The sequence below is a fragment of the Ixodes scapularis genome, unplaced genomic scaffold (genome assembly GCF_016920785.2).
Source record: "Ixodes scapularis isolate PalLabHiFi unplaced genomic scaffold, ASM1692078v2 PGA_scaffold12__126_contigs__length_90152505, whole genome shotgun sequence".
NCBI lineage: Eukaryota > Metazoa > Arthropoda > Arachnida > Ixodida > Ixodidae > Ixodes > Ixodes scapularis.
Window position 1 is genome coordinate 40,743,954 of NW_024609838.1, and position 25,832 is coordinate 40,769,785.

At 46.0% G+C, this 25,832-nt stretch overlaps 1 protein-coding gene across 1 annotated transcript in view; it reads left to right on the forward strand.

The window, feature by feature from the left end:
* The first annotated feature begins 276 nt into the window (after positions 1-276).
* The window catches only part of LOC8039127 (tetratricopeptide repeat protein 39B), a 92,501-nt gene continuing 66,945 nt past the window's right edge, over positions 277-25,832 (forward strand). The window contains exon 1 of the mRNA XM_029981328.3: positions 277-650. Coding sequence (XP_029837188.2) covers positions 582-650 — 69 coding nt within the window. The 5' untranslated portion in view covers positions 277-581. The remainder of the gene's footprint in view (positions 651-25,832) is intronic.

A 25,832-nucleotide genomic window follows, 5' to 3' on the forward strand; every position in this document is an offset into this window, starting at 1 on the left:
CTCCTTGTCTCGGCGTCTCGATTGTGATATTTCCTAACCGGCTCTCCCGCACACTATCCGCTTCTTCCAATACAATGTCTACCAGGACCCCACGTGACATCCGCGGCGCGATGCTCCGCTGCATCCCGCACCGCAGCCAAGGGGTTGTCTCTCCCTCCTCCTCCCTCGAGCCTGATAACGGTGATGCAACCGGTACCGTTCGATAAAAGCAACCCGAGTCCCCGACTTCCGCACGAGATGGCGCTAGCTCCGCGCTCTTCCGGCCGTCGCCAACCGCTACTATCCAGCGTAGCACAGCGAATGCAACGGCGCGTTTAGTGCCTCAAAGTCACTCGCGGACGGCGCACCGTACCATGCTTGTACGCTGTCCGCTTCTCCACTCATCCTCGGAAGACGTAGTCGTCGGTATTCCCCGCAGGGGCTGGCCGATGTAAAACGGACCACGAGTGCCGTGAACCGGGATGGTGGATAGTCTAGGAGCAGCGAGCTGCTGAACCGAGTCCTCTGACTTTTGCGGGCTCGGGCTTCCGGTGAACGGTGTCTGGTGGTCTTCAGCTCCTCACTGGCTGCTCCGACGGGCGATGGCGTCTGGAGCCCGTACGAAGGAAGATGACGACTTCCAGGATGCCAAGGAGGACGGGGATCACGAGGTAGCGTGACCATAAAGTTGTCCGCACTCTGCTCTTTTTAGTGAGCTCGTTCGTGACGTTTTTGTGTTTCCTTTTGGCGAAGCCGATGTAAAAAAAGGCGCGCGCGCGCGCACCGATCGAGCGAGCGACCTTGACACTGAGCGATGATGATGATTTTCGATGATGGTGTTTATGTCTCGAACGTTTGCAGGAGTCTTATGATTAACGTCATAATTTAGTGGAGCGGTTTTAGTGACCTCAGTAATTCGGAATATGTCTGCTGCCAAGACGGTTATTAATGTTTTTTTGTCGTTTTTGTTTGTCATTAGTATCGGGGTATGTTGGTTGGTTGATGGATACTAGACGGATACCATACTAAAACAATATCAGCTTGATTTTTTTTTTAGGTGGCGAAAAAAATGATCTGTTTTTGTTTAAGTCACGATTTAAATATACCTGATATTTGATATCCACCCTGGTGTTAACACAAGTGTTGTACGCGGGTCATGGGGCTAAAAGAAATGATATGGTTAACAACGAAAGTAGAAGAAACTAGCAAAACTAGCATTGGAACGGGAATATGTGCGCCTGAATTGTCACGACGTCCCATTTGTTTATAACCTTTTCTTCACGTGTTTCTCCCTACGCTAAATTGTAAAAAAAAAAAAAAGAGAACAATTACAATATTACGCGTTTATTTTCCCGCAAAGCTCAATATTTCTTCTTCTTTTTTTACAAATTATTACATTGCATTATTTAAAACGAAACTGCGCCATTTTATTTTGCCGGCATTTTTTTTACATAATCTATTTTTTGTGCACGCATCTTTCCCACCAGTCTAAAAGCTTAAAATTATATTAAAATAAAAAAAAAACGGCAGAACTATCATCCCGCCTTGTGGAAACGCACTGCCGTCTGGATAATCTCTGGTGTCTCGTAGCGTTGACTTTACATCTGATCCTTCAGACATCCAAGCAGATGAAAGTCCGAGGGAGCCAGATATCTGGTGCAGGGCGGGTGCGGAAGAACTTTCCACCGAATTTTGTCAATCTCTTTCACCGATAAGCGAGCACTCTGAGGATGCGCACCCTGGTGTCGTCCAGCAAAACCCAACGGGCGCAAACATTTTTTTTTTTTGTTATAACTTAATTTTTGAAACGTTTCATGAACTGCATTGTGTCAGATTCACATTATTCTCGCTATTTCGTCTAACGTCCGAGCTAGCCAACGATCCCTTTGCTGGCTTCCGTTGGGGCCGTCCGAGGTCGACAACTCCGAGGCTGTCGTGCCACGCGTTTCTGACCGCCTTTAAAGTGTTTCATTCATACTTTGGAACTGCTCTAACTCGTGGCCACGTCAGCATAAGCACGCTGAAGCCTAAAAAAATTTCTGTTGCGTAAATATGTTTTTTTTTTTTTTTTTTTTTTTTTACGATACATTTTAGGATTGCACGTGGAGGAAAAGAGACTTCATGGACTACAGTTTTGTTTCGTGTGCTGGTAATTAAATGATCCGACCCGTTGATGGCAAATTTTGATTTTGCGCAAGAGATGGTGTCACGTATACCATCAAATCCTCATTATCGGGCTCTTTCAGACTCGCGTTCAAAACGATTGTACCTTGTCACTTTTGGTATGACCTTCGTATATGAAGGTCGGTTCACGTAAGCACGCCGGTACGATGCCCATCCAGATCGAAACGGGCAGGGGTGGGGATTGAGCCCAGGGTCCCTGGGTTCGAGCTGGTGTGCGTTACCCCACTCGGCCACCGATCTTCCTCAGCCTCGAGAAGGCCGCGATTCGTTTATCAAAGACGCCATACGCTGAGATGATGGTAGTGATCAAAGTTGCCAGGGACTACATATAAAAAAAGGTCCATTCCGTCATCTTAGGCCTTCTTCTCACAAGTTGCAATACCGCGAGGTGTAGCTCTCTCCGCAGCGAGATGAAATTCACGAGATGTCGGTGATAGCATATCGTTCTCGGCGCCCGAGTCTGATTGGGTCTGCTCTCGCGGGGTGAGGTAACTTCGTTTCGAGAGAGACAAGACTTACGGCACTGAGGCAAGCTCGGTGCTTCCATGGCGTTCTTTGCGCACACCATCGAACCTAGAATGATTAAGGCCCGCGAACGTTCCCCCTTTTCCTCCCAGGAACGTCATCAGAGTCGCATAGTACCTATACTCGGCAATCAGAGCCGCGAGCCCGATATGCCGAGCGTCCTTCGACGCGTTCATTGGACACGATGCCCAGCCGAACTCTGATGCAGCTCTCGTATCCAATCAGTGCTCGAGGTCGCAGCGACGATGTCAAACTTGTCATGTACAGGCTCTGGTTATTCGACACTTGCGTTGTCAGGCAAAGAAAAAAACAACAAAACAAGTTTTGTGCATTTTTCGTACGCTGCGCAAAGTAGATCTTGCAAGATTTGGTTGTCGGGCGCGGAAAGAAACGATGCTACGCGGAGAGCAAGTCGTCTGCTTCTTGCACAGGGGTTGCGATGACGTCAGAACGACGCCGAGTTCTGATTGGCTGTGATTAGAAGGATAGTGGGTAGACCTCAATGCTAGATGCCTCGAGGTCTACCCACTCTTTTTTTTTTTTTTCAATTTGTCAATAAGAGTTAGGCGTTCTGACATCATCGCAAAACCGGTGCAAGAAGCACACGAAACTACTTGCTCCCCGCATTGGCGTTTGAACCGCGTACCTCTTGGTCAAATAACTCATAGCTAATCGAAAATGCGCCTCTACATATATCTTAATTAACCGCTTAAAGGGGGAAATCAGTAACGATCTGTGAGAGGCCGGACTTTTCTTAATGCGGTTTTTAAGGTGCCAACAGGAGAAATTGGTAGCGTTGATCGAACACGCCGATTCAAATGGAAACAAACCACCCAAATCACGCGTACTGTGACGCTTTCTCATCCCAGCCATAAAACTACCTGCTCAACATTATTGTTTTTTTTTTTTTTTGCCTTTTTTCTTTATTAACCTTCCTTCGGGCGTTCTCTCCACTGGATAGGGAATGGTGGAGGCCCTTGTGGGAGGTCAATGTCCCGCTTTTCTTAACTCGCGACAGGCCATGGAACCACTAAATACGCCGCACTTCGAAGTAATAGCGAGTTTTAGAATAGGGGGCCCGACAGCTTTGGACGCCCCAAGCTGTTTGGGCACCCAAGGCCTGTGAGGCCCCCTATTTTAAATCTCGCTAATGACAATCCAGACATTTTGGCGCTCCGAATCGCGGTTGCCGGCGACCTGGAAACGATTTAACGTCCTCCAGACATGTTGAAACAATCCGAGGTAGAGCAAAAACGATAGCCCCTGAGCTTCCTGAAGCTCCTCCTTTTTATTTTCCCCCCTCTCCTCTTCACTCGCCTCGTCTCTATAGCTTTCGCTCGAAGGCTGCCAGACTGAGGCATGTGTTTTGGCACAGAAGAGTTTATGACAACAACAAAATTCTGCGCGATTTGCCATTCTTTGAAGTCGCGGTGACATTACCAATACATCATACAAACGACAGTGTGCAGACATTGTTCGAGGCGTCTTTCTTCCTTGAGTGACGGTACTTCCATGAATCCACGTTGGTCATACAAAAGCTGTCTGCACTCGTCTATAGAAACTTAAGTGTGTATGAAGTAAACATAAGCTTCGAACACCCTTGAGGGGTTTCCTCGGGTACTTCCGTCATGATATGTGCATACAGAGAACACCCTGCCTTTTGTCGGATGTAGGAGTGATGTGCCTGCGCCTTTAGCAGAGTGACTTTTGCTTCAAACACTGATGGGCTGGAGCATGTATTGCGACTTAAAACAGTTCATAACACCGAAAATTGCCGTCCGATTTGCCTTTTTTTATTACGTTTTGTTTATGCGTGAAGCGGTGCATTCGATTCTCCCGGATGAGTGTATCCTGCTGAGGCGCGGCCGGCGGCTCTGCGCGTTCTATGGAATCCGACGCGTGAACCATTACGGTGTGCTTCGCTGACCACGCAAAGAAAATCCGCAACTGCCTTCCCCCCCCCCCCCTTTTTTTTTTGTTCTTTCTGTTCATTTTTTAACGATATATTCTCTTTAGCGCCGCGGCACCAAACAAGGGGAGGATTGAATGACCACTCTCACGCAAACGCAAAAATAAATATATGGAAGCCATCAGCGGCGTAACAACCATAGAATCATATTGGTCGACGGGGCGTGCTTGATTTAAAGTGAAAAAAAAAAAAACGGTCTCGATTGTGAGTGTACAATATGCAAGGTAATGATGATGATCATGATGGTCAAAATACGAATAATTAAAGAAACATTACATACTCGGTTCTAAGTTTTCGTTTCTCACTTACATTATTAGCCCCTTTATAGTATGAAAATAATATAAAACAGCTATTATATTGTCACTTTTGGCGGAGCGAACGCTTTCGAGGAGGCCACCTCCTCTCCAGAGTTCGCTCTACTAAAGTGGAAAGAGGTGGGAGGAGCTTCCACTTCGTTCTCGAAAAGCCCCACGACTGGTCTTCTATAGGTGGTATTGGTCTAAACCTAGAACCACTAGATGAGCTACGCGTAGAGTATCTGCACTCCGTTTCCCGATAAGATAGTGGGCGCCGCCATCTTGGTGCTTAGTGCAGAGCAGACGTAACTGTCGATCGTCACAGTTCAAAAATGCAACTTCCTCAGCTTTAGACGCGGCCCGATGAAGCTCAGGTGACATTGTTTGGCACTGTCGCAAACTGTTTTAAACATTCCTGGAGAACGGAAAAGCATTTCCTGCGATCTCGGATACAGGTACACATATAACTGGCAACCGTGATCAGGATGGCTGAGATGTCGTTAATCTGAAGCGTAGCTTATTTAGTGGCTGTAGTCTAACCCGCCGTGGTCTAACCTAACATCTGAGCGTGTTAGCGCGCAGTATAGCTCGAGATAATCCCCTAGGCCCTCTCCGCCCTTGCACTAAAAAAAAAAAAATGTGCGTCTACATTTTCGCACAACACCCGGAGAACCAATCAGCGCAACTTATGGAGGCAGCTCAGCGATTAACGATGCCGAAACATATGTTTAGACCAAAAAAACGCAGTCTGAGTTGTGACATTAAAGGGGCTGTGCAACGATATTTGGTGGGAACGTTTCTCCCTTTACAATATCTTACTAGCACTGGTGGGCCCTAAGAATACTCAAACGCAACGCCCCTGACCAAGGAGCGTCTTCGTTGCGGTGGAATTCGAAGGATAAAAGCCGACCTTTTCTTTCAGTCTCTCCTTCGCAAAACTTGATGACGGAGCCGCGGGAACAATGTAAAATTTGACGACGTAAAGTGGAGATTGAAGTACACCCAAGTGGCGATATTTGAATGCAATTCATAGATTGGACCCGAGCATTGCGTGAGCACTCGATTTGGGCTCGTGATAATTACTAGCTCGAGAAGCATTCGGGTAGTGGCCCGTGTCCAATCGCTGCAACGACGACAATAGCCTAGCCATAACAATGTCTGGAACTCAGCGCGTGTCCTGCGCTTTGCCAACCCCTGCGCGCGGCTATGATCAACATGGGCGGCATATAATCGGCTCCAGATCACGTGGCCGCCTGTTCTGGCTTCGAGTTGAGGGGGTGAACGCTGCTCGTTTTTCTTTAATTTTTTTTCTGGGACTCCTATTGCGTGGGGTGAAAAACGAAGGCGTGTTTCATAGCTCATTAACGTCAGGGATCCGTTCTCAGCGGTATTTGCGCAAAGTACAAAAATTGTTGCATCGCCCCTTTAAGCAATGCACGCGTGACATTTTGCATTACGTAATGTCACAACTCAGACTGCGTTTTGGGGTCTAAACATATGTTTCGGCATCGTCATTCGCTGAGCTGCCTTCTTAAGTTGCTCTGATTGGCTCTCCGAGTGTTGTGCGGGAAAGTAGACGCACCGTCTTTTTTTTAGAGTGTGCCTGTTTTGGTTTGGACGAGCATCGTACCGGAGTGCGGTCGTGTAATCGGCACGGTCACGTTAATGACGACGATGACTTGGTTCCGTATGCTTCCACTGTTCGTTTTATATCTTCATCTTTGGGGTCGTACTAGTGAACCCAACGCTCCTTCATGGTGATAGGGCAATCGGAGAAGTCGTCAGGTCGGCTTGGCTCCAACGTTTCCGTTGCAGATTACCTTTGGCGCTGTTTTTGCATGGGCGTGAGCAGTCGCCGCACCCAGCGGGCAGGGACCGTCATCATGTACAAATCATTGGACATCGTGAGAGATACCTTTTTGAACGTGCCTAGATTACTCAGACGGGGACGAGTCTCAAAACGCAAACTTTGGTGATATTATATTTTTTTCAGTCGCCGATAATCAACGCCCGTCGCGTGACACTTTGAGCAGAGTGACTTTGTGAAACATACATTGATTTATGATACAACTATACTTTCATGCAGTTTTTGTGTTGTTTATAGAGCTCAATTTCTCATGATTCTACTAGTGCTGACGCTCGTTGTGACACCAAATGGAAGCAAATGTAATATATATATAACACCGGGTGTTTTTTTTTATTATTATTATTCTTGCAGAATTAAAAAAAAAAAAAAAGCAGCCTCGAAAGCTACACTTATGCGGTTTGTGCGAGTGAGTTATACGCCCAGAGGGACATTATGAGAGTGGCCGATTTTCGCGATAAGTCGGCTAATTAATTAAAATCTACTAATTAACTTTTTAATCAGTTAAAATAGACATATGGTTCCAATTAGAAGCTTGCTGATCGTCATCGAAAACCATTAAATCCGTCATTTTCAGAAAGACTTTGAGCGCGTGAGAAGCGTAGTAGTGCACTAAAGTTACCCCTCGTGGAGCAGGTACATGGCTAGCGGTTGTGGTATGGCGCCCGCGCAATTTTTCCGTCTCTTATCTAGCCCCAGCCTTGTACCTGCTCGACGAGTGGTAACTGCGCTTCTCACGCGCTCAAACTCTTTCTCAAAATGACTGATTTATGGGGTTTTGGACGACGCTGAGCCAATTTCTAATTGAAACCGTATGACTATTTTCTATAAATAAAAAGTCAATTAACAAATTTTAATTAATTAGCCGACTTATCGCAAAGATTACCCACCCCCATAATGTCCCCCTGGGCGTATAACTCACTCGCACAAACAGCGGAAGTGTAGATTTCATGGCTTATTTCTAAACAAATCTGCAAGAATAAAAAAAAAAAAAACTTTTATATATATGTCCAAGAGAATAAAGTAATGAAGTCGCACTTGAAGCATTGTTGGTGTTTTAAAGCATTTAGTGAGTCGACCTATTCGGCCTGAGACAGGCCTTCTTCAAGACTGGTTACCAAAATCGGTTACAGTGTTGTTTTCGGTTTACACACCTGGCCATATCACGTGTAACATCACGTGTCAAACTGCCTAAGTCCACCACAGCACTGCTAGTCGACAAAAAACAATTACGCTCGGTCAGCGCTCAAAAAAATTCTCAACTGAAAAAGAAGAAAAAAAGATGATAGTCACAAAGTAAGTCAAGTAAACGCTCGGCCAACGCGCATAAATAACCTACCTGAAAAAAAAAAAAAAAAAAAAAAAAAAAAAGCGCACACAATTAGCAATGTGAACAACAGTCCTGAAATCTTCGAGAAGGAGTGACGAAGGTCACGACCTGTTAACTCGTCGACACTAAGCCGTCGACGGGTAGTACGGAAAGGTACACGAGAAAAGGCCAGGGTCGAACTTATAGGATTGAATTAGCAATCTTAGAGACGCCTTATATTTAGGTTTAAGACAACTTACACTGAAAGCCCCGGCAGTCGCCCTTGCGGAAAAACAAATCGCGAGGTGTGTCAACACGTGATGCCTAAACCCACGGTAGAGAGTACGAATTCCAATTTCACATACATAATTCACGGAAACTTACTTTTAAACAGCGGCACAAGTAATGTGATATATTTCCTCACATGTGGCGCCTGTGGTAAGCAGTCCCTGGGCCAGACCAGCACACCTTCTCGATCGAGATTTAACAATCGCACGGCAAATGTAAAATCATTTCCTAAACTTCTCTTTCAAAACGCATGGCTTTGCCGAAACACACAGGTTGACAAACTGGTTGTTACATTTTTACAATCTAATTTCAAAAGCAACGGTGATCGCGAGCAGAGAGAATCCTATCTTATTTACAAATTTATTTCAATCCGGGCCGGGATCAATGAAAATCCCGGAATAATGTCATCTATGCAGCCCATAATCACCCTCTATCCACCTGTAACAAAGTGACTGTAGCTAAATCAATCCTATTAGTTCAACCCTTGCCTTTTCCCGTGTACCTTTCCGTATTACCCGCCCACGGCTTAGTGTCGACGAGTTAACAGGTCGTGACCTTTGGCAGGCACTTGCCAGTTGTTGCTCCTTTTTGAATGGTCTGAAACTGTCGTTTACATTGCTAACTGTGTGCGTTTTTTTTTTTTTTGAAGCAGGGATGTTTTTTATGCGCTTTGACCCATAGTGTTTTGGCTTAGTGTGTACACTTTCTTCTTCTTTTTGTTAAGTAGGGAGCATCTTTTTGTTACTGTGGACTTAGGCAGTTTGACAGTGATGTTACAGGTGATGTGACCAAGGTGTGTAAACCGAAAACAACTCTGTATCAAATTTTGACCACTAGTCTTGAAGAAGGCCTGTCTGAGGCCGAAAGGTCGACTCATTAAATATTTTAGAACACCAGAAACGCTTCCAAGTGCGACTTCATTACTATATATATATATATATACATACAGGGTGTTTCACGAAAAATAGACAAATTCGATATTGCAAATTTGAATGCTGCCGTTGCAAAAAAAAAAAAAAAAAAAAGGCTTCTGTTCTTTTGGTCCTGGGCCAGAGGCCTATTTAGGAAAATTATTAAAGTCCGGGACAATTACATTGTTAATTATTTTTGCGTAATTAACTTTTTTAATATTGTTTTTAAGGGTGTGGTTTCATTTAGGAAATTGCTCGGCATCATCGAAAACCACTAAACCAACAAATTACAGAACGATAGAAGGCACGCGAAGCATTTTTTGGCTTTCTGAAAAACCGCACAAATTCGACGAGCTTTGAAGTTTCGGTTTGCTATCCGTGCGCTTCTCCGCCCCGGCGGCACCGCGCCCCGTGGAGAGATCGTGCAACCAGACTCTGCTGCGTCGCGCGACGGCAGCGCAGCAGAGGTTGGTTGCACAATATATATATATATATATATATATATATATATATATATATATATATATATATATATAGGTAAATTGTGTGGTCCTTTTTTAACCGTATGATCGTGAGATATCAAAGAAAAGCGAGGCACCGCTGACGGATGAAAGCGGCTGCGGCGTTGCTCCGAGTGACAAATTGTCCTACAGAAGCTGACCGGTGTTCACACCCGACGCATGGCAAAAGAAAACAAAGATTGAAATATGAGAAACGGTGTTTTATGATCAGAAACGGTAAAGCACGGAAAGCCAGGCTGTGCCATACCCCCACATGTCATTTATTCGTTGTCGAAATTCTTCCTCTCAATTTTTTTTTCTTTCTTCTTTGTTCTGCCGCCGGAAGGAAACTTTCCGTCAGTTTTTTTTTTCCTAATATTTTTGTTGTTTTTAAAGAGTGGAATTGTTGAAGAGTGAGTGATTATCGTCGTCACGTCGAAGCGTAAGTGATTATCGTCGTCACAGTCTGAGAGGCACAAGCCGATGAGATATCGCTATATATAATATTATTATACAAAGTTTGTAATATAATAACATAAAGGTAAATATAAGCTGTAATGGACTCTTCTATGGACGCGAAACACGCTACTGGTGTCCTTTTCTTTCTTTTTTTTTTTTTTTGCTTTACCAAGTGCGCTAGCTTTGGCCTTGCTCAGCACACTTTTAGACTTCGTTTCACCTTTAGACCAGACGCAGCCGACACTACGAGCAGATAGTACCAATCAGAGAGCGCCAAATTTGCACCGTCATGGTGTTCGCCATGTTCCTGTACGCATTCTTTCATCGCGGAACCAACCATAAACAGAAAAGGCCCATTGACTTGGGCTTTTGACGCTACTTGATTTAATTTCATTAGCTCATCAATTTAATCTCATTAGCTCGTAGCGTCGTCTGCTTCTGGACTGGAGCTGAAAGGAAGTACAGCTGGATTTTTCACCACCAATACCTTGAAGGCCCGTACGTCCATTACTCAAAAGGTGAGGAAATGAGCAATCGGATATTAAACTTCATTTTTGCGCAATTGTTTACTTGTTCAATAACCTATACGCATTAACTACAGCGCAGCCTAGCCGGATTTTGTTCGTGCCTTGTTGTCCTGCAACACTCTACGTGATGTGCACGTTAAAAAAAAAAAAAAACCTCATTACAACAGTACTCTACTGCACTGGCTAAATTTGGCATCTGCAGCGTGATTTATGTCGCCGTACAAATGAGGCTAACCGTTATGTTTACAAAATCTCACGTCCAATTTGATTTCTCGCTTGCCTGGCAGCTATAGCGTAATAATAGCACCCAATGCGTCATTAGGAACTGACGCTAAAAACCGGCCTCTAGATGTGGCTTTATTTTTTTTTCTACGCAGAAAGGATTGAGTGAAGAGCCAACGGAAAAAGAACCTACGTAACGCTGCTATCAGAAGTGTAGCAGCAGTGTCATATTTGGCTTCAAAGACAACAGCTGCGCTAAATGTTTAGCCTCGAGAAAAAGCTCTAAATTCTTTTTGCGTTGTCTCCTGAAGCAATTCTGTTAGGCATTTCTGACTCGCAACTTCCGCATAAAAAAAATAAAAAGGAATACGACGTGTCAAAAAAAGTTCAGCTGCGCAAACATTTCAGAATTGCTGTCTCGCGCTATATGACTTGGACTCTACGTTAGAAGAGTCGTGTGGTGCACGCAGCATTCTCCTGATTTCCGAAAGGTCTGTGACGTGTTTATTTTCCAAGTATATATTCACTGCTCTAGAGCAGTGGTTCCCAAATAGGGGTCCGCGAAGCCACTTCTGGGGTCCGCAAAACCCTCAACAAAATTTTTTTTTTTTTTTAGTTGGCACGTTTTTTGTAGTTTGAAGCGCGAGTGTGCCACGTATTGATGAACTGACCAGAATGAGGTGATGTGCCACCTTTGTTTTATAATTTTCTGCTACGTAGCAATAAAAGGCACCTGTTTCATGCCCCAGATGTGTTAACTTACTAACGTCCCCCCCCCCCCCCCCCCCCCCCCCCCCCCCTGCTGGAAGGGGTCCCCCATCACTGCCAGCGGTCCGCAAGGGGTCCCCGACACATCCATGGCTGGGAAACACTGCTCTAGAGTAAAGGGCTTCCTACCCTGCCTTCCAAAAAAACATAGCCTCGTCCACCTGTTGCTCTAGCTGCGTGGTCACGTGATGTGACCCACGGGAGTAACTCCGATCCACTCGAGTAAGTTTGGGAACAGAGCCACTGACAACAGCGCGTTTAGGAATGCGCCGCGTTCATGCGTCGTCTGCCAACCGAGCCGGCCAAGCGAGGCCGGGCTGCATCCGCTTGTCCTCGCGCTGCACGCACCAATTCCGCGGGGCTACACCATAGCGCGACGGGTCGGACAGCCTTGATCTTGCTCCCTTCCGTCTGTCGTGACGGTGCCATACTCTGCTTCCGACCTCGATTAAGGTTTTTATCGGGATGATCCGGGGGCTATTGACGACGATTCTGTTGACTGAATGGCGGCATACAATGAATGGGCTGCACTTCCGTCCTATTGACCCTTGAGATAAACATATGCAATGGAGATTGAATGGAATGGAGATTGAAGCGATGCTGAGCTCTTTTTCGACTTGCTTTGTCGGCTACAATAAACGGTCATTTCATGTGGAACGTCCCAACTAGGCGTTGCGCTCGACCACCTTCGATTTCTAAAAAAAAAAAAAAAAAAGAATTAATGGTTTTTTGCCGCATTGCCTGTAGCCATGCCCTAAAATATTTTTGATGACAAGATTTTTTTGATGGCGTAAGCGCGTTTTTAACTTTCAAAATAGCGTGAAACTAGGTATCACTCTATAATTTATGAAAAATCAACTTTGTTTTATGAAACACCCAACAATATTTTTTCTTAAACATCCACGGCTTTCGACTTGCAGTGTGGATGAGCTTGTGCAGTTTTGTTTAATCTAATTTTTTTAAACCATTTTTTTTATTTTAGCATTTTTTTATTTTATTAAAAATATATAGTTGCTCCGGGGACTTAATAGAACTTTTTACCGGCTGCCCGAACAAAGCTGCCATCAGCAGACGTGTTGGAACCATTCGTACGTCTGAAGGAAAGCATGCTTCGAACATCCCTGATCTCCTGTATATATGGTTCTGTCATTGCGTCTGCGGCGCGAGCACCGCGTCTTATGCATGCGGAGAGCAAATCGTCTGCTTCTTGCTCTCGAGTTCCGGTGACGTCAGAACGACGCCGAGCTCTGATTGGCTCTAATTGAAAGGATAGTGGATAGACCCCGATGATAGATGCCTCGAGGTCTACCCACTACTTGTTTTTCAATGAGCCAATAAGAGCTCCACGTTCTGACATCGTCGCAACACCTGTGCAAGAAGCAGACGAACTTGCGCTTCGTATACGATGGCAGTCTGAATAGGGCTTAAGATATCTCGAGCGTCTACTTTCTCGCAAATCACTTCAAAGAGCTAATCTTTGCATTCTACAGAATGCAACGAGGCTTGTTTAAACCTAAAAAATAAAGAGAGAGAGAGAGAGAGAGAAACTAAAACATTCCGGGTTATGACATGGAGCACGTTGAAACGTCACGCTCGGTGACGTATCAGAAATTTTTTGGTCTTGCGAAAAATTAGCGCGTAGTATACGTTCCGGCTTCGCTGTGGTGATCTTAGGTAATCGGATGTGCATCGTCCAGAGTCCTCACAGATAGGGAAGGTCAGCGGAAGTAGGTTGTTAACGCTTAAATATACACCACATTTGCCGTTTCCGCGTTCCCTGTGCGATACTCGGGCAACGCGCCAGCTTCTTAAAGGAGCTACGCAACAATTTTTGTACTTTGCGCAAATACCGCTTAAAACGGATCCCTAACGTTAATGACCTATGAAACACGCTTTCGTTTTTCACCCCACGCAATAAAAGCCCCAGAAAAAAATTTAAGAAAAACGAGCAGCGTTCACCCCCTCAACTCGCAGCCAGAACAAGCGGCCACGTGATCTGGAGCCGATTATATGCCGCCAGTGTTGATCATAGCCACGCGCTGGGGTTGGCAAAGCGCAGGACACGCGCTGAGTTCCAGACATTGTTATGGCTCGGCTGTTGCCGCCGTTGCAGCGATTGGACACGGGTCACAACCCGAATGCTTCTCGAGCTAGCAATTGTCACGAGCCCAAGTCGAGTGCCCACGCAATGCTCGGGTCCAATCTATGAACCGCATTCAAATATCGTCACTTGGGTGTACTGCGATCCCCGAGTTACGTCATCAAATTTTGCAAAGGAGAGATTGAATGAAAATGATCGCTTTTGTCCTTGAAATTACACCGCAACAAAGGAGTTTCTTGGCCAATGGCGTTGCGTGTGAGTATCCTTGAGTCCCAGGTGTGCCAGTAAGCTCGTGTAGAGAGAAAAACATTCCAATTGAATATCGTTGCACAGCTCCTTTTTAAGTAGCGCGACACACGAAATGAAGTAAAGATAAAAAAAGGAACGCTACACGCAAGGACGTAGCCTAAAGAACGTGGAATCACTGGCCGCTACATCAGAATCATAATACCCAAAGCCGCAGGAATTCCTCTTCATCTGTTTAGTATACACGTATATATTAATGCTATCAGTGTAAACCCCAAGGACATAAAATAGCGAAACATAAAAACAGAAACGCTCACAACCAGTCATCTGCAATGATTTTTTATATAAGTTTTAATGCCTCTCGAATTGAAACATCCCTCAAACGTTCCACCTGTTCTACCGGCGTATTTCGTCCCTGATGGAGCTCTCTCATAACTGTCGTGTTTTCACTGCTCGTGGCTCTTTTCGATTTGGCGATTTCGACTCTTGTCGCAGCCGCATCAATGAGGGACAAGATGTGGCGACCTCGTCGAAAAGACCTTCGCTCGTCTATGCTCCGTTTCTCCTTACCTCATGACCGACCGCAGCTAACGCTTATACGAGCCATCGAAGCCAATGCAACGTCTCCTGAGCGTCACGTGGCCTTCAGGAAGGGCGCAGCAAACGCACCGTGGCACGCGGTCACGTGACTTATTTCCAGCGCCCGGTTGGTGGAGATGGCCTGTAGGGTCCGCTGCGGTCGACCGTAAGGTGAAACGCGCTATCCGGGAACCCAACTCGTCGGTGACGAAGATAAATCGTATCCGGGGCGTCTGCATTCCGCCTCAGTATTTACTGTGTGGTTCCATAAAGCCGCAATCACACTCTTATTACGTCACACAAAATGCAGCCGGCAGACGCCGCCTGAGGCGTGTCTGTTCTTTGTATGACGCGATATTGCAAGATTGGTTGAGAAAATACTTGGAGGAAGCTTAAGCTTCGCCTTGAAGAGTGGAACCATAGTTTCCTCTATATTCACAAAGCATGGCAGTTCGACAACGGAGCCCTATAGAGTACCCGGTCGCAGATTTGGAGCGCGAGGATCTAGGCACGGAGCATCAAAGAGCCATTTCTCGGGGAACCTGGACGTCAGCGCACAGCTTTTGCAGCGATGAGGACCTGAAACACGCTTGTTCGCTCGGGAGAAGTGTGTTTCGACGTCTCGCCGCAGCGGGGCGCCAGTCACGTGGCTCTCCTCTCATCCGTTGTCTGCCGCTCCACCTTTTCCATTTCGGCGACCGCTTCTCGTGGCGATCTGCCAGGCTTTGCCAGTACATAGGAGGCCATGGTGGGAGGCTACAGCCTTCTCGGTCCCCGTTCGCATCGCCTTCTCGTTCACTTCTCATGGTGTTCCTTGTCATGCCCTTCAAACTTTTCTTTAATGCGAATGAATTACTTTATAAAGTAAAAATGATTTGAGTATAGACATCCGGCGACATTTCATCCGCATTACACGTTCACTTTCTATCAATCTAGAGTTATTTGAAATTCCTGCGCGAGGTCGTGTGGCTGTGACGTCATGACCCACTCGACCAATCAGGAGTTTTTCGTTACGACGCCAGCGACGCCGGCTTTTCTCCGACACCAGCTCCTTACCGCTATCGCGTAAAAACTGCCTGCAGACATGTTCGAAACATACAAAAGTACAAAGCAAACATGCTTTTCAGATGCTTGAAGCATGTACGCAAATAATTCTGTCATCACGCCTGCAGCTAACACCTTGCCTTGTGTACGCTGTAGGAGCGCTGTATCTGCAGCTTTAAAGGGGCACATCCCAAGTAGGCTTTTACACTATTGGCGAAGATGATCAAGTTCAAGTTTGTGGCGCGCCCACCCGAGTAAAGCCACGGCAACCGCTCCGAGTCATTTTGGCAACGGTCCTTCGTTGAAACGATGCCACCAACCGCACAACAGTACAAAGCAAAGACGAAGAAAAAAAGATAAACAGCGAGGATGGGAATTTTATAGTGACCTCCATTCATAGAAGCTCATGCTTGTCCGAAGCACGTATAAGGAAATGAAAAAGCGCGCACCCACTGCGGCAAATTGCACCTACACTTACTCACAGAGTCACGTACTCGTAGTGTTAACAGGAAAAAAAGAAGAAGAAGGCGTTGCCGTTTTTTCGTGCTTTATTTATATAGCCTGCCGCATTAACTTGTTGCTGTATATGAACGGTAGGATGTGATGCCTGACGGTACCGGACAGTGTACAGTGTCAAGTAGGAAGGTGCGATGGTAACGATGCTGTGCGTGAATGCTCACCGGTGTCTAGTTCTTCGCGGGTAATAGATCGGGCCGAAGCATAAAGTTGGCTTGTGAAATTTATGTAGGAAATTCACGGTGGACCCGAGGCCAGGCAAAAATAGAATAACAGACATACAAATACTCTGTCACTTTAAAGGGATTGTCCGGTGACATACGGAAGTTACCAAGTTTTGGCGCTGGTCACGTAGAGTGTGCCTAAATATATGCGGATGTTATATTTATTTTTCTAAAAGGCGCTCTAATATTCGTTAAATAAATTACGAATATCAATACGAAACTGCACGCCAAATTTTGTAAGTATGCGTGGCTGGTCGTGCCGTGACGTCACATCGGGCCGTGTAACGTCATTGTCGCGGGCGTTGACTTATTCCCGGTTTCGATGAACATGGTTGATGGTGCGCACAAAGATCATCGTCGAAGAAATGAGATTCCCTCAAAACCCCAAATCTCGTCTTTCTCACCACGAGGTTCCTTTACTGAGACAGCAGTCAAGAGCTATCGTCGCTCTCTTTGCATGATTTTACGTCATAACTTCCGCTGTTGCGAACCAAAGCGCCGTGTGTTTTGCGAGTACAATCTGAGCAGTTGGACTCTATTTAAAATTGAATTACCTATGCGGTGGAGGATCAATTATTCGAATATTGTGCGGCAGATATTCCCTAAAGCAATGACAATATAATTTAGTTGTTTCCGGAAACACGCAAGTTTATCGGACTATCCCTTTAAATAACGGACATAATCCGTATGTTCGTTATATTACTTTTGCCTCGTCCCGGGGAAATGGCAAAGGTGGCACCCAAAAGTCTATATCTGGTGTCCGAAGTATACAATTGAAAAAATTTCTTCAGTACTTAGTATTTCTTAAAATGCCGTAGCTTTTGAAACATTGGGTAAAATTTATCGTTTTAGTCTCTGAAAAGCAGAAAACTATAGAATAGCCGCGTACCGAAAGCAGCGACCTAAGCGAGCAAAGTAAGCACTGCCAGAAGACTGAGCAAGCGAACTGCACTCTGTACGTACGGTGGAGAAGAATTCGGTGGAGACGACGTTCGACGAAATGGCGTTCGATGAAAGAGCGTTCAATGAAGTGCTCGGTACCCACTTGAAACATGGTCTCCGGAGCGTACGGGGCCACTGATCGTGTCAAGCGAGCTGTCGGCACTCAATAAAACAAAGGCGCTCAATTTTTTTTTTTTTTTTCGAAGTTCTAGGTTTGAGAACTTCAGCAGCTCGCCCGCGTCCTCCGCTTTTCCACTGTTGCGCTTTATGACCCAATCAGAATGTAGAACACGATTACTACATCGCTCGCTGCTTCATAGCAGTAATATCTCACAATCTTTCAAAGGCGCCTTGTATGAGTGCCGTGTAACGTGACACGGTTCCAGTATAAAAACCCGCAAACCTCATAAAAACGGCGTGTGTTACAGTAAACCTAGATAGGCTCCGGCGCGCGCGCATCAAGCTTCACTGCCTTGCACCGGCGTGCTAGGAGAAACTGCTGACCTGGGGGACCAGTTGCGCTGGCTCGGATGTATCGGAAATTTCGCTCACTATCGTAGGTCAGCCCACATGGGTTATAATTGTAGTTCGGCTCCTGCTTTTAAAAGAAAGTGCCGGAAAAGAAAACCTCGAGCTATGTTGCAATAAATAAGGCAGTTGTTACGCATTGCAATGCACGTCAGTGCGGGCATAAATACAAGACGACGACGCCCTCACTCGCGCCAGTTCGATCTGAGGCTGGGCTACGTAGCCGGGCCACCACAAGACACAACTTTGAGTCTGGTCTCTATCATTTATGATATTTTGTAGAAATCTCTTGGCAGTCATTGCTTTGCTTACAATTTTACGTTACGTTTTACACCGTGTATGTTAACGGGGAATTTTGTTATTTCTTAGCACAAGTATGCGGAATGTTTTGCGATTTCAGAATGCAAAGACAGCAGGACGATAACAAAACATGGTATATATCGGCTTCGTGATGGGTTAATTAGCTTTTATTTTTTTGTGCGTGTTCTGAACTCGCGGTGGTTAGAGAGAAGGAATTGTCACTTCCGCGATTAAGAACGGCCCCAGAATGCACCACGCCGCGCCGTGCAATCTGTGTTTGACCAGGGACCTTGTTAGATTTTCCTGAAAGGTCTATTGTCTTCTTAGCTGACAAAATGACCTGCTGTCGCGGCGCAAGAACCTTTTTTGGAGGCCCTCGCGGACACGACGAAAAATCCCCACTGTTTCGCCACACGCCACACCATCGCTCGCGCGTGTTTACTGTTGCGCCTGTATTCTCCCCAATTTACGGCCACACTCTGGTCGCCACGCGGGTTTTATTACGATTTTTTTTTTTTAATTTTATGGCTTGGAAAGTTTGTAGGTCAGACCCGTGTCGTCTTTTTTTATGAGTTTGCACATGACGTCCCTTCTGGATAGCCTTCCTTCCTTCTTTGTGCCTGCTTCTTGGAGCGTGCGCGAGGCGAAGAAAGCTGTCTGTGGCATTGCTGTCGTTGTGCCTGTCTTGCCTGCGCCACGTAAGAAAAAAAAAAAAAAGAAAAGAAAAGCGCCGAGAAAGGGTAAGAAAGCAAGAGGGAGAGAGAGAGACAGAAAGGAAAGACCTATTCTTGCTGTATCCTCACGCGTGCAACGGCAAAGGCTCTGCTGCCATTGTTCGCTTGGCTGACTGCTTTCCGCCTGAAAACATTGGCGTGACTTGTTTTTTTTCTCTTTTTTTTTAATTATTTGGTACTTGGCTTGGCAGCGTGGAATTATTTTCACGAATGTGGGACGATCTGCTTGCAAGAGTGAAAAAACAGGATAGCTGGCGAATGACTAGTTTTCATCCTCAAACCGAGACGGAGGCAAAAAGAAAATAACTGACACCCGCCATCTACTTGCGTAGTTTGGGGTTTTGGGCTCTCTGGATGCGTGCGCATGCATTCGCGAGTACCAAGTCTCCCAGCCGTGTCGGATTTTCGGCCAGCAGACTTATTTCCCTCGGAGAATAAAATGACTGAATATATCCGCGATAGGAGTGAAGCTCTCTCCGGTGGATACGTTCAGTAATATGAAGGGGATCATATTGAGGGCTGCTGCACAGGCAAAATATATCACGGGTGTGCTCGTGTTATAACGAATTATTTTTCTTTCCTATTTTTTTATTTTCGGTTTTCGGGCTAACGTTTATTTTTCCTAGCATTTTAGCCAGCTCGGAGCATGCAAGCAGGACAAAGGAAAACTCAGAATTCATAACGAAACGTATCATCCAAGGAACCGTCACTATTACGTGTGACAAAGAAAACTGTCTCTGTTAGGGTTTTCACAAAGATCCATCCTGGAGCCCCGTGCATTGTAATCCTTGTGGACTATTCGCTCTAATTTACTTTTTGTTCTCAATCTATCCATCGATAATACTCTTCTCGTATCTATAGCACGCGAAACAGCGCTTGCCACTGATGAGAATTCGTCACCTGGAAAAGACACGTTTATTTTGATGCTTTTTTACTTTGTAACGGATTACATATGCAAATACGAGTTTGCTGGAAAGGTCTTTTTTTTTTTTCCCTTACTCGAGCTCTCAACTTGACACGTCACTTGATCCGAAATTAGTGATGACGCTATTTCATCGTATTCTTTTTCTCGCGATCGCGTCGTGCTTCCTCGGACACTACGAAAAAACCGCAATTTAAAAAAAAAAAAAGGAAGAAAAAAAAGTTTGTTGTTTTAACGAAGTATCTTTGGAGCTTTTCGGCCTCCGAGTATAGTTTTTTGTCCTCTCTCCCTCTCCATTAATTTCAGTAAATAAATAAAATTGAATTGAATTGAAATTGAATCAATTAATTTATGACGGCTTGGCTTATGATGTCCACGATCCTTGTTTCGTTCTGCGGCATTCTCGTCGGCTCATGCCGCACTCTCACCGGCTGCCGAGTGTGTCCGCGGACTTTATCAGCGGACTTTGCCCGCGGAGTGTATCCGCGGAACAATAAGAGGACGCGACACGAAAAAAGTCTGCGGGTAACGCGGGCTACGGCGCAGAAAATACGGTATGTAAAAAGGAAATAAAGAAAACCTTCGTGGAAAGAAACGAAGAAAGAATATATTAATGAAGGTCGTCGAGACAGTATCCGATCAAACACGCGTTGGGAGGGCTTCGGAGGCCTCGAACCGGCGCAATATGATATTCTTTCCTGGCACGCCCGATATGCCTGCGATCGATCATAGATTCGTACGTGTTTAGATATGTATTTTTTTTCTTCGCACCTTCGATTTTGTGCTCGAAACAAGTTTGCTTTTATCGCTGTTAGCTGCTCTAACCAGGCGCGGATACTCTGATACGTGCACGTTTTTTTTCTTTTCTCCTCATTGAGTTTCTTCGTTCTTTCAAAAAGGGAGGAAAAGCGGCCTTGAGTGGGTTCGCGATCGAAGTTGCGGTAGTTATACCGTCCGCGTGGAGAGAAAAAGAGAAGCTGTGCGGTCTATTTTTTCCGCGGTCATAATTTCTGGTTGTCGGCACGCGGGTTATAAATGCAACGCAACATGGCGCGAGAAATGGAAGCGTGTAAGCCCCCCTTTTTTTTCTTTCTTAAAGAATAATAAACAAAATATAAAAAAAGACTCCTTTTTTATTTGGTGGTTGTTTGGTTTTCTTCTAACTATTCGCGTTTTGCTGGTAATGGTCCCCAATCCATTTTCATAATCGTCGCTCCGACACCGACGCTGTGTCGATATCTCCATCGTCATAACCGGTATTTTTTATTACCCCGTCCGGCATGTGTTGCGCGCAGTGCTATCAAAGTCGCAAAAGTGAGTGTCGCAAAAGATGTTTCGTTTGCACGAGCCCTATATATATATATATATATATATATATATTAGCACACACTAGGGTGCCTTCATGTGCGCTTTGCTTAGGGTGGAGGGATCTGGCCATTTTGTCCCACACTTTTATTTTTATTTTTGTTCAGAAGCGCGTGAAAGAGCGTGTCCTTGCACGCGTCTGTCGCGTTTCTGTACGTGTTCTATCGTCGCTGAACCAATCAGAAACAAAAAAGGCCCAGTGACTCGCGCTTTTGAGGCTTCTTGATCGATCGCCTTAGCTCGCAGCGTCTGCTGCGTCTGGAGATGCAACGGCACATGTACTTTGCTCAGGTACCGCTTAGAACGGATCTCTGACGTTAATGACCTGTGAAACACCGGTTCGTTTTTCACCACACGCAATCGAAGTCTCAGAAAAAATAAATAAAAAAAGAGCAGCATTTACCCCCCCAACAAGCGGCCACGTGATCTGGAGCCGATTATATGCCGTCAATGTTGATCATAGCCGTGTGGCGGGGTTGGCAAGGCACAGGACACGCGCTGAGTTCCGGACATTGTTATGGTTCGGCTATTGTCGTCATTGCAGCGATTGGACACGGGCCACCACCCGAATGCTTGTCGAGCTATCAATTATCACGAGTAAAATCGAGTGCTCGCGCAATGCTCGGGTCCAATCTATGAGCCGCATTCAAATATCGTCGCTGGGGGGACACGGCGACCTCCAGACTACGTCATGAAGCATTGCGAAGGAGAGATTGAAAGAAAACGGTCGCTTTTGTTTTTGAAATTACATTATAACGAAGGAGTTTCTTGGTCAGTGGCGTTGCGTGCGAGTGCACTTGGGGCTCACTTTACTGCCAATAAGCTCATGTAAAGTGAAAAACATTCCAAGCGAATATCTTTGCACCTGCACGGCTCCTTTAAGCTGAAACTTAGTATAAAAGAAAGGCCCAATCGCACTCTTAAAAAAAAAAAAAAAAAAAACACGTTAGTGAGTTTATTTTGCAGCAGAACACGAAAACAGCCAATTACGGCGAACAACAAACATACAACAACAACAAGAAAAAAAAAAAAAAAAGAGGACAACAGACAAAAAGAATGCGGTGTGCTCGCTGAATTTACGCGTGGCGTTTCACTCGCTCGTTGTTCCTGCAGAGATCGCATTATTACTTTTTTTCAAACCTAATTGTGTTTTGACCTTCTGCAGTGCCTGGAATTAACTGTTTTCGTGTTCCGCAGTAAAATGAACTCGCAGGCTCTTTTTCATATAGCGTAATTTATGTGGACGCAAACAGACGACTGATCGAGCCGCGGATGGCGTGAACAGGACTTGTGCGTGCTTATATGTATCTACACCCGCTGGATGATGGCAGGCTCTCACGGCTTCGGCCCCGAACTCTGTCACTCACGCCAACTGTGGAACCAAGAATAGAGGTCAGGGTTATCGGCTTCGCGGGTGAACCGTGTGCCCCTGGGGCTGTCTGTTTGGTTGTTCTCCTTCAAAAATGAACTGTCATTTGTTGGCCCGACGCCGCGAAATGTTCCTTCCGCACGTTTTCCGTTCCGAGAATCGCGTTTCTCGCAGCCTTCTCCTTGTCCGTTTGCACCGAAGCGTGTTTCTCGCCTCGTTGGAGTATACGCAATGGCAAGCAGTTTTAAACACCACGCTCCAAAAGCAGCAGTAACGCCGCTCACACGTCACATAAAGGACACGGCCCACAGGCATGAGGACAGACTGTCTTTTGCACGTTGTGTTGGCAGCGTGACCCGCGGCTTAAATAATCCGGTTCGTTTACTTTGCCGCAAAACAGTCGAGAGAGCCAATCGCTGTGCTTCATACGGGGGGAGCTACGCAAATCACGGAAGTGTAACTATGTTTAGACCTAAAAAAAGAAAAATCAGTCTGCACAGTGGCACTGAGCGTGACATAGCGTAGGGTAATTCTGCATTGGGCAATGTCCCGTGCAATGTCCAATGTCCTCCGCAGGGACATTGCATATAGCTGTGTGCGCGACTGCCGAGCCAGTGCAGACGGCAAACTTCCACAGAGTCTTTCGCAACATGAATTCCGCGCCACCAAGATTGCCGGTCTTAGCCGCCTATTGATGTGAGCTTTTTTTGAGCATGCGCTCCAAACATCGCCCTCAAATATGGCGTCCAGTGAATACCAGAGCCGTATATGTAGAGAGTTTGGTCAATGGGAGGCGGGGGCAGAGCCAGGGCGTGCACCAGACTCGGAAAGAGGGCTTGGCATGTTCTTTTGACCAACCAGAAGCCGAAAAGAATCCCCTAGCGGTGGTAGGGAGAAACAGTTCTGATCGAAGGTCTATGTTAGTAAATGGTTTTGATAAGCGCGTAAGAGTGGAAGTGTAGTAACTCTTCATGGTTGGAAATAGGGTGCACGTGTTGTTTTGATCATGATCATGCAGAGAGATGTAAGAAACGAATGCGCCGCTCAAGTCTGTTTTGCTCGGACAGGGTGTGACCGCTCGGACGGCAGATTCCCGGCCCTCGGCGCTTGGCGTACGGATTATGTCGATCGTTCCGCTAGTCGCACTCTTCCACCATCATTTTGGACGATCGTGATTGAAACATCACGTGTACCATATTTTCAGTCATCGAGAGTTGCTCTAATGCAGTTATCAGGTTTGTTTTTTGCGACCACCGCCAGGGTATTATTTCCGGCTTCTGGTTGGTCACATTCGAATTTCTGAAGACGCCCTGGAACCCGTCCAGCCCGCTTTCAGCCAATGGCGCCTCCTCATTTGTCTCCTATACTTCCCAACGAATGGCCGAACTCTCTGGTGAATACCCCTTACACCCATTCACATGGCCAGTGTCAAGATTCCCTTTGCAATCGTCGATCCAGCCCGCGCGCTCGTTGGATCGCGTACACGCGGGACACACGCGAAGGATCGCCACCCATAAAGCCGCGCTGTCACACATGGTGACGCGTCATACAAAATAAAGTCTGCAGAATATGTTTGGGGCGTCTCCGCAAATCATTTGGTCATACGTGTTTTTTTGTATGATATATGATCACTGTGACGGCGGCTTTATGGTCAACCACCGCGTATTTTTATGTTGTCTTTCTCCTTGGCAATCTTTCTCAATCTCTGCATTTCCCGCGCACCCAGCATACTCAATCCAGTCAGTCGCGTGTTTGCGTGAGCCATTCGCATCGTCGTATTTGGGTCGAGAGATTTCTATATACAGATTCACGTATTCGCCTTTAGGTCAGAGTCGGCCGCTGTCCAGAGTAGGCTGTTCCGGAAGTTCCAAGAAAGCAGACGGCTGCCTCCTCTGTCATTCGTGTGCCCAGTGGGTGGCGTCTATCCATCACCGCTGACATACTGTCCTCCTTCCCTTCCGCTAAGTCTAGAATCAAAATGAAAGCCCTACTGTTGTATATCTATTTATATGCTTTTAATAAACGCGTGTCATCGGGGTTTAGCCACTCTTTTGAAAGATGATGGATGTCCTCATAGCCAACAGAGAGAGTGAGAGGGACAGTAAATAAACTCAAGGCTTCAGAGTACCGGCCTTTTGGCCATCATGGTTCTTGAAATCATTGTTGCCAGCAATTCGAAGCTTTATCTGAAAGCGCTGGAAATGCTTTTCCGTCTTTCAGAAATGTAAAAATAGTCCGCGACAGAGTAAAACGATGTTGCCGGATGTACCTGACGCCGCGTCAATACCTCAGGAAGCAGAATATTCCAATCATACCTATAGCCAGGGGTCCGATTTTTGTCAAGGTGGGAGCGAGAGCCTCCTCGGCCTCTGATTGGACGTGACGTCGCAGCTGGCGCGTAATCAACCAATGAGACATTCTCGACCCTTTCGCGAGTTCAACATCGGACAAAATTTCGGCGAGACCGTCTCACCAACTCCCAAATAGCGAGAAAGATCATCGCGGCCTTTGATGTGCTTCTCCTTAGTACTCCTTCGTCTACCGGTCGATGTAAGCGTGTGTACGAAAGCAAAACAAAATAAAATTTGCTCCCCCCCCCCCCTTCCCCATACAAAAAAAGACGCGGGTTTTTAATGGTTTTTTAACGTAAAGTAGCAGACGATCACATGCGATCTTCACTCCTCCGCGGCGCTTAACTCGTAACAGACGACGAACCTTTTTTTTTATTTTTCGGTCTGTTAGCAGAGGAAGTACGATGTTTTCTTGTTTTCTTTTTGTCTGCGAATGGCGCTTCGCGGCAGGCGAACCACGTTCCTTGCTCCTGTTAACAGACGAAGCGTCTACGGCCTCTATCTTCACTCGCTCCCACTCTCGTGGTGACCAAAATCGGATTCCCGTTGCATCCGCTCTGCACTAGCCAACAGAAATGTCGGCGCCCACAAGAGAATCACGTAATAGAGTGCCGACACCTTGAAGCGTACACCTTATTTAGTGTCTCTAGCCGCAGGATATCCCACAATTTAAGTCAACCGTCTTCCGTTTTTCACACGTCTTGGTACCATTTCGAATGACTCGATGATACAATATTTCTTTTTGATGTGAGCTAGCGACCACAAGATGACACGAGCTATGCAAGTCGTATCAGTAAAGATTCGTACCAG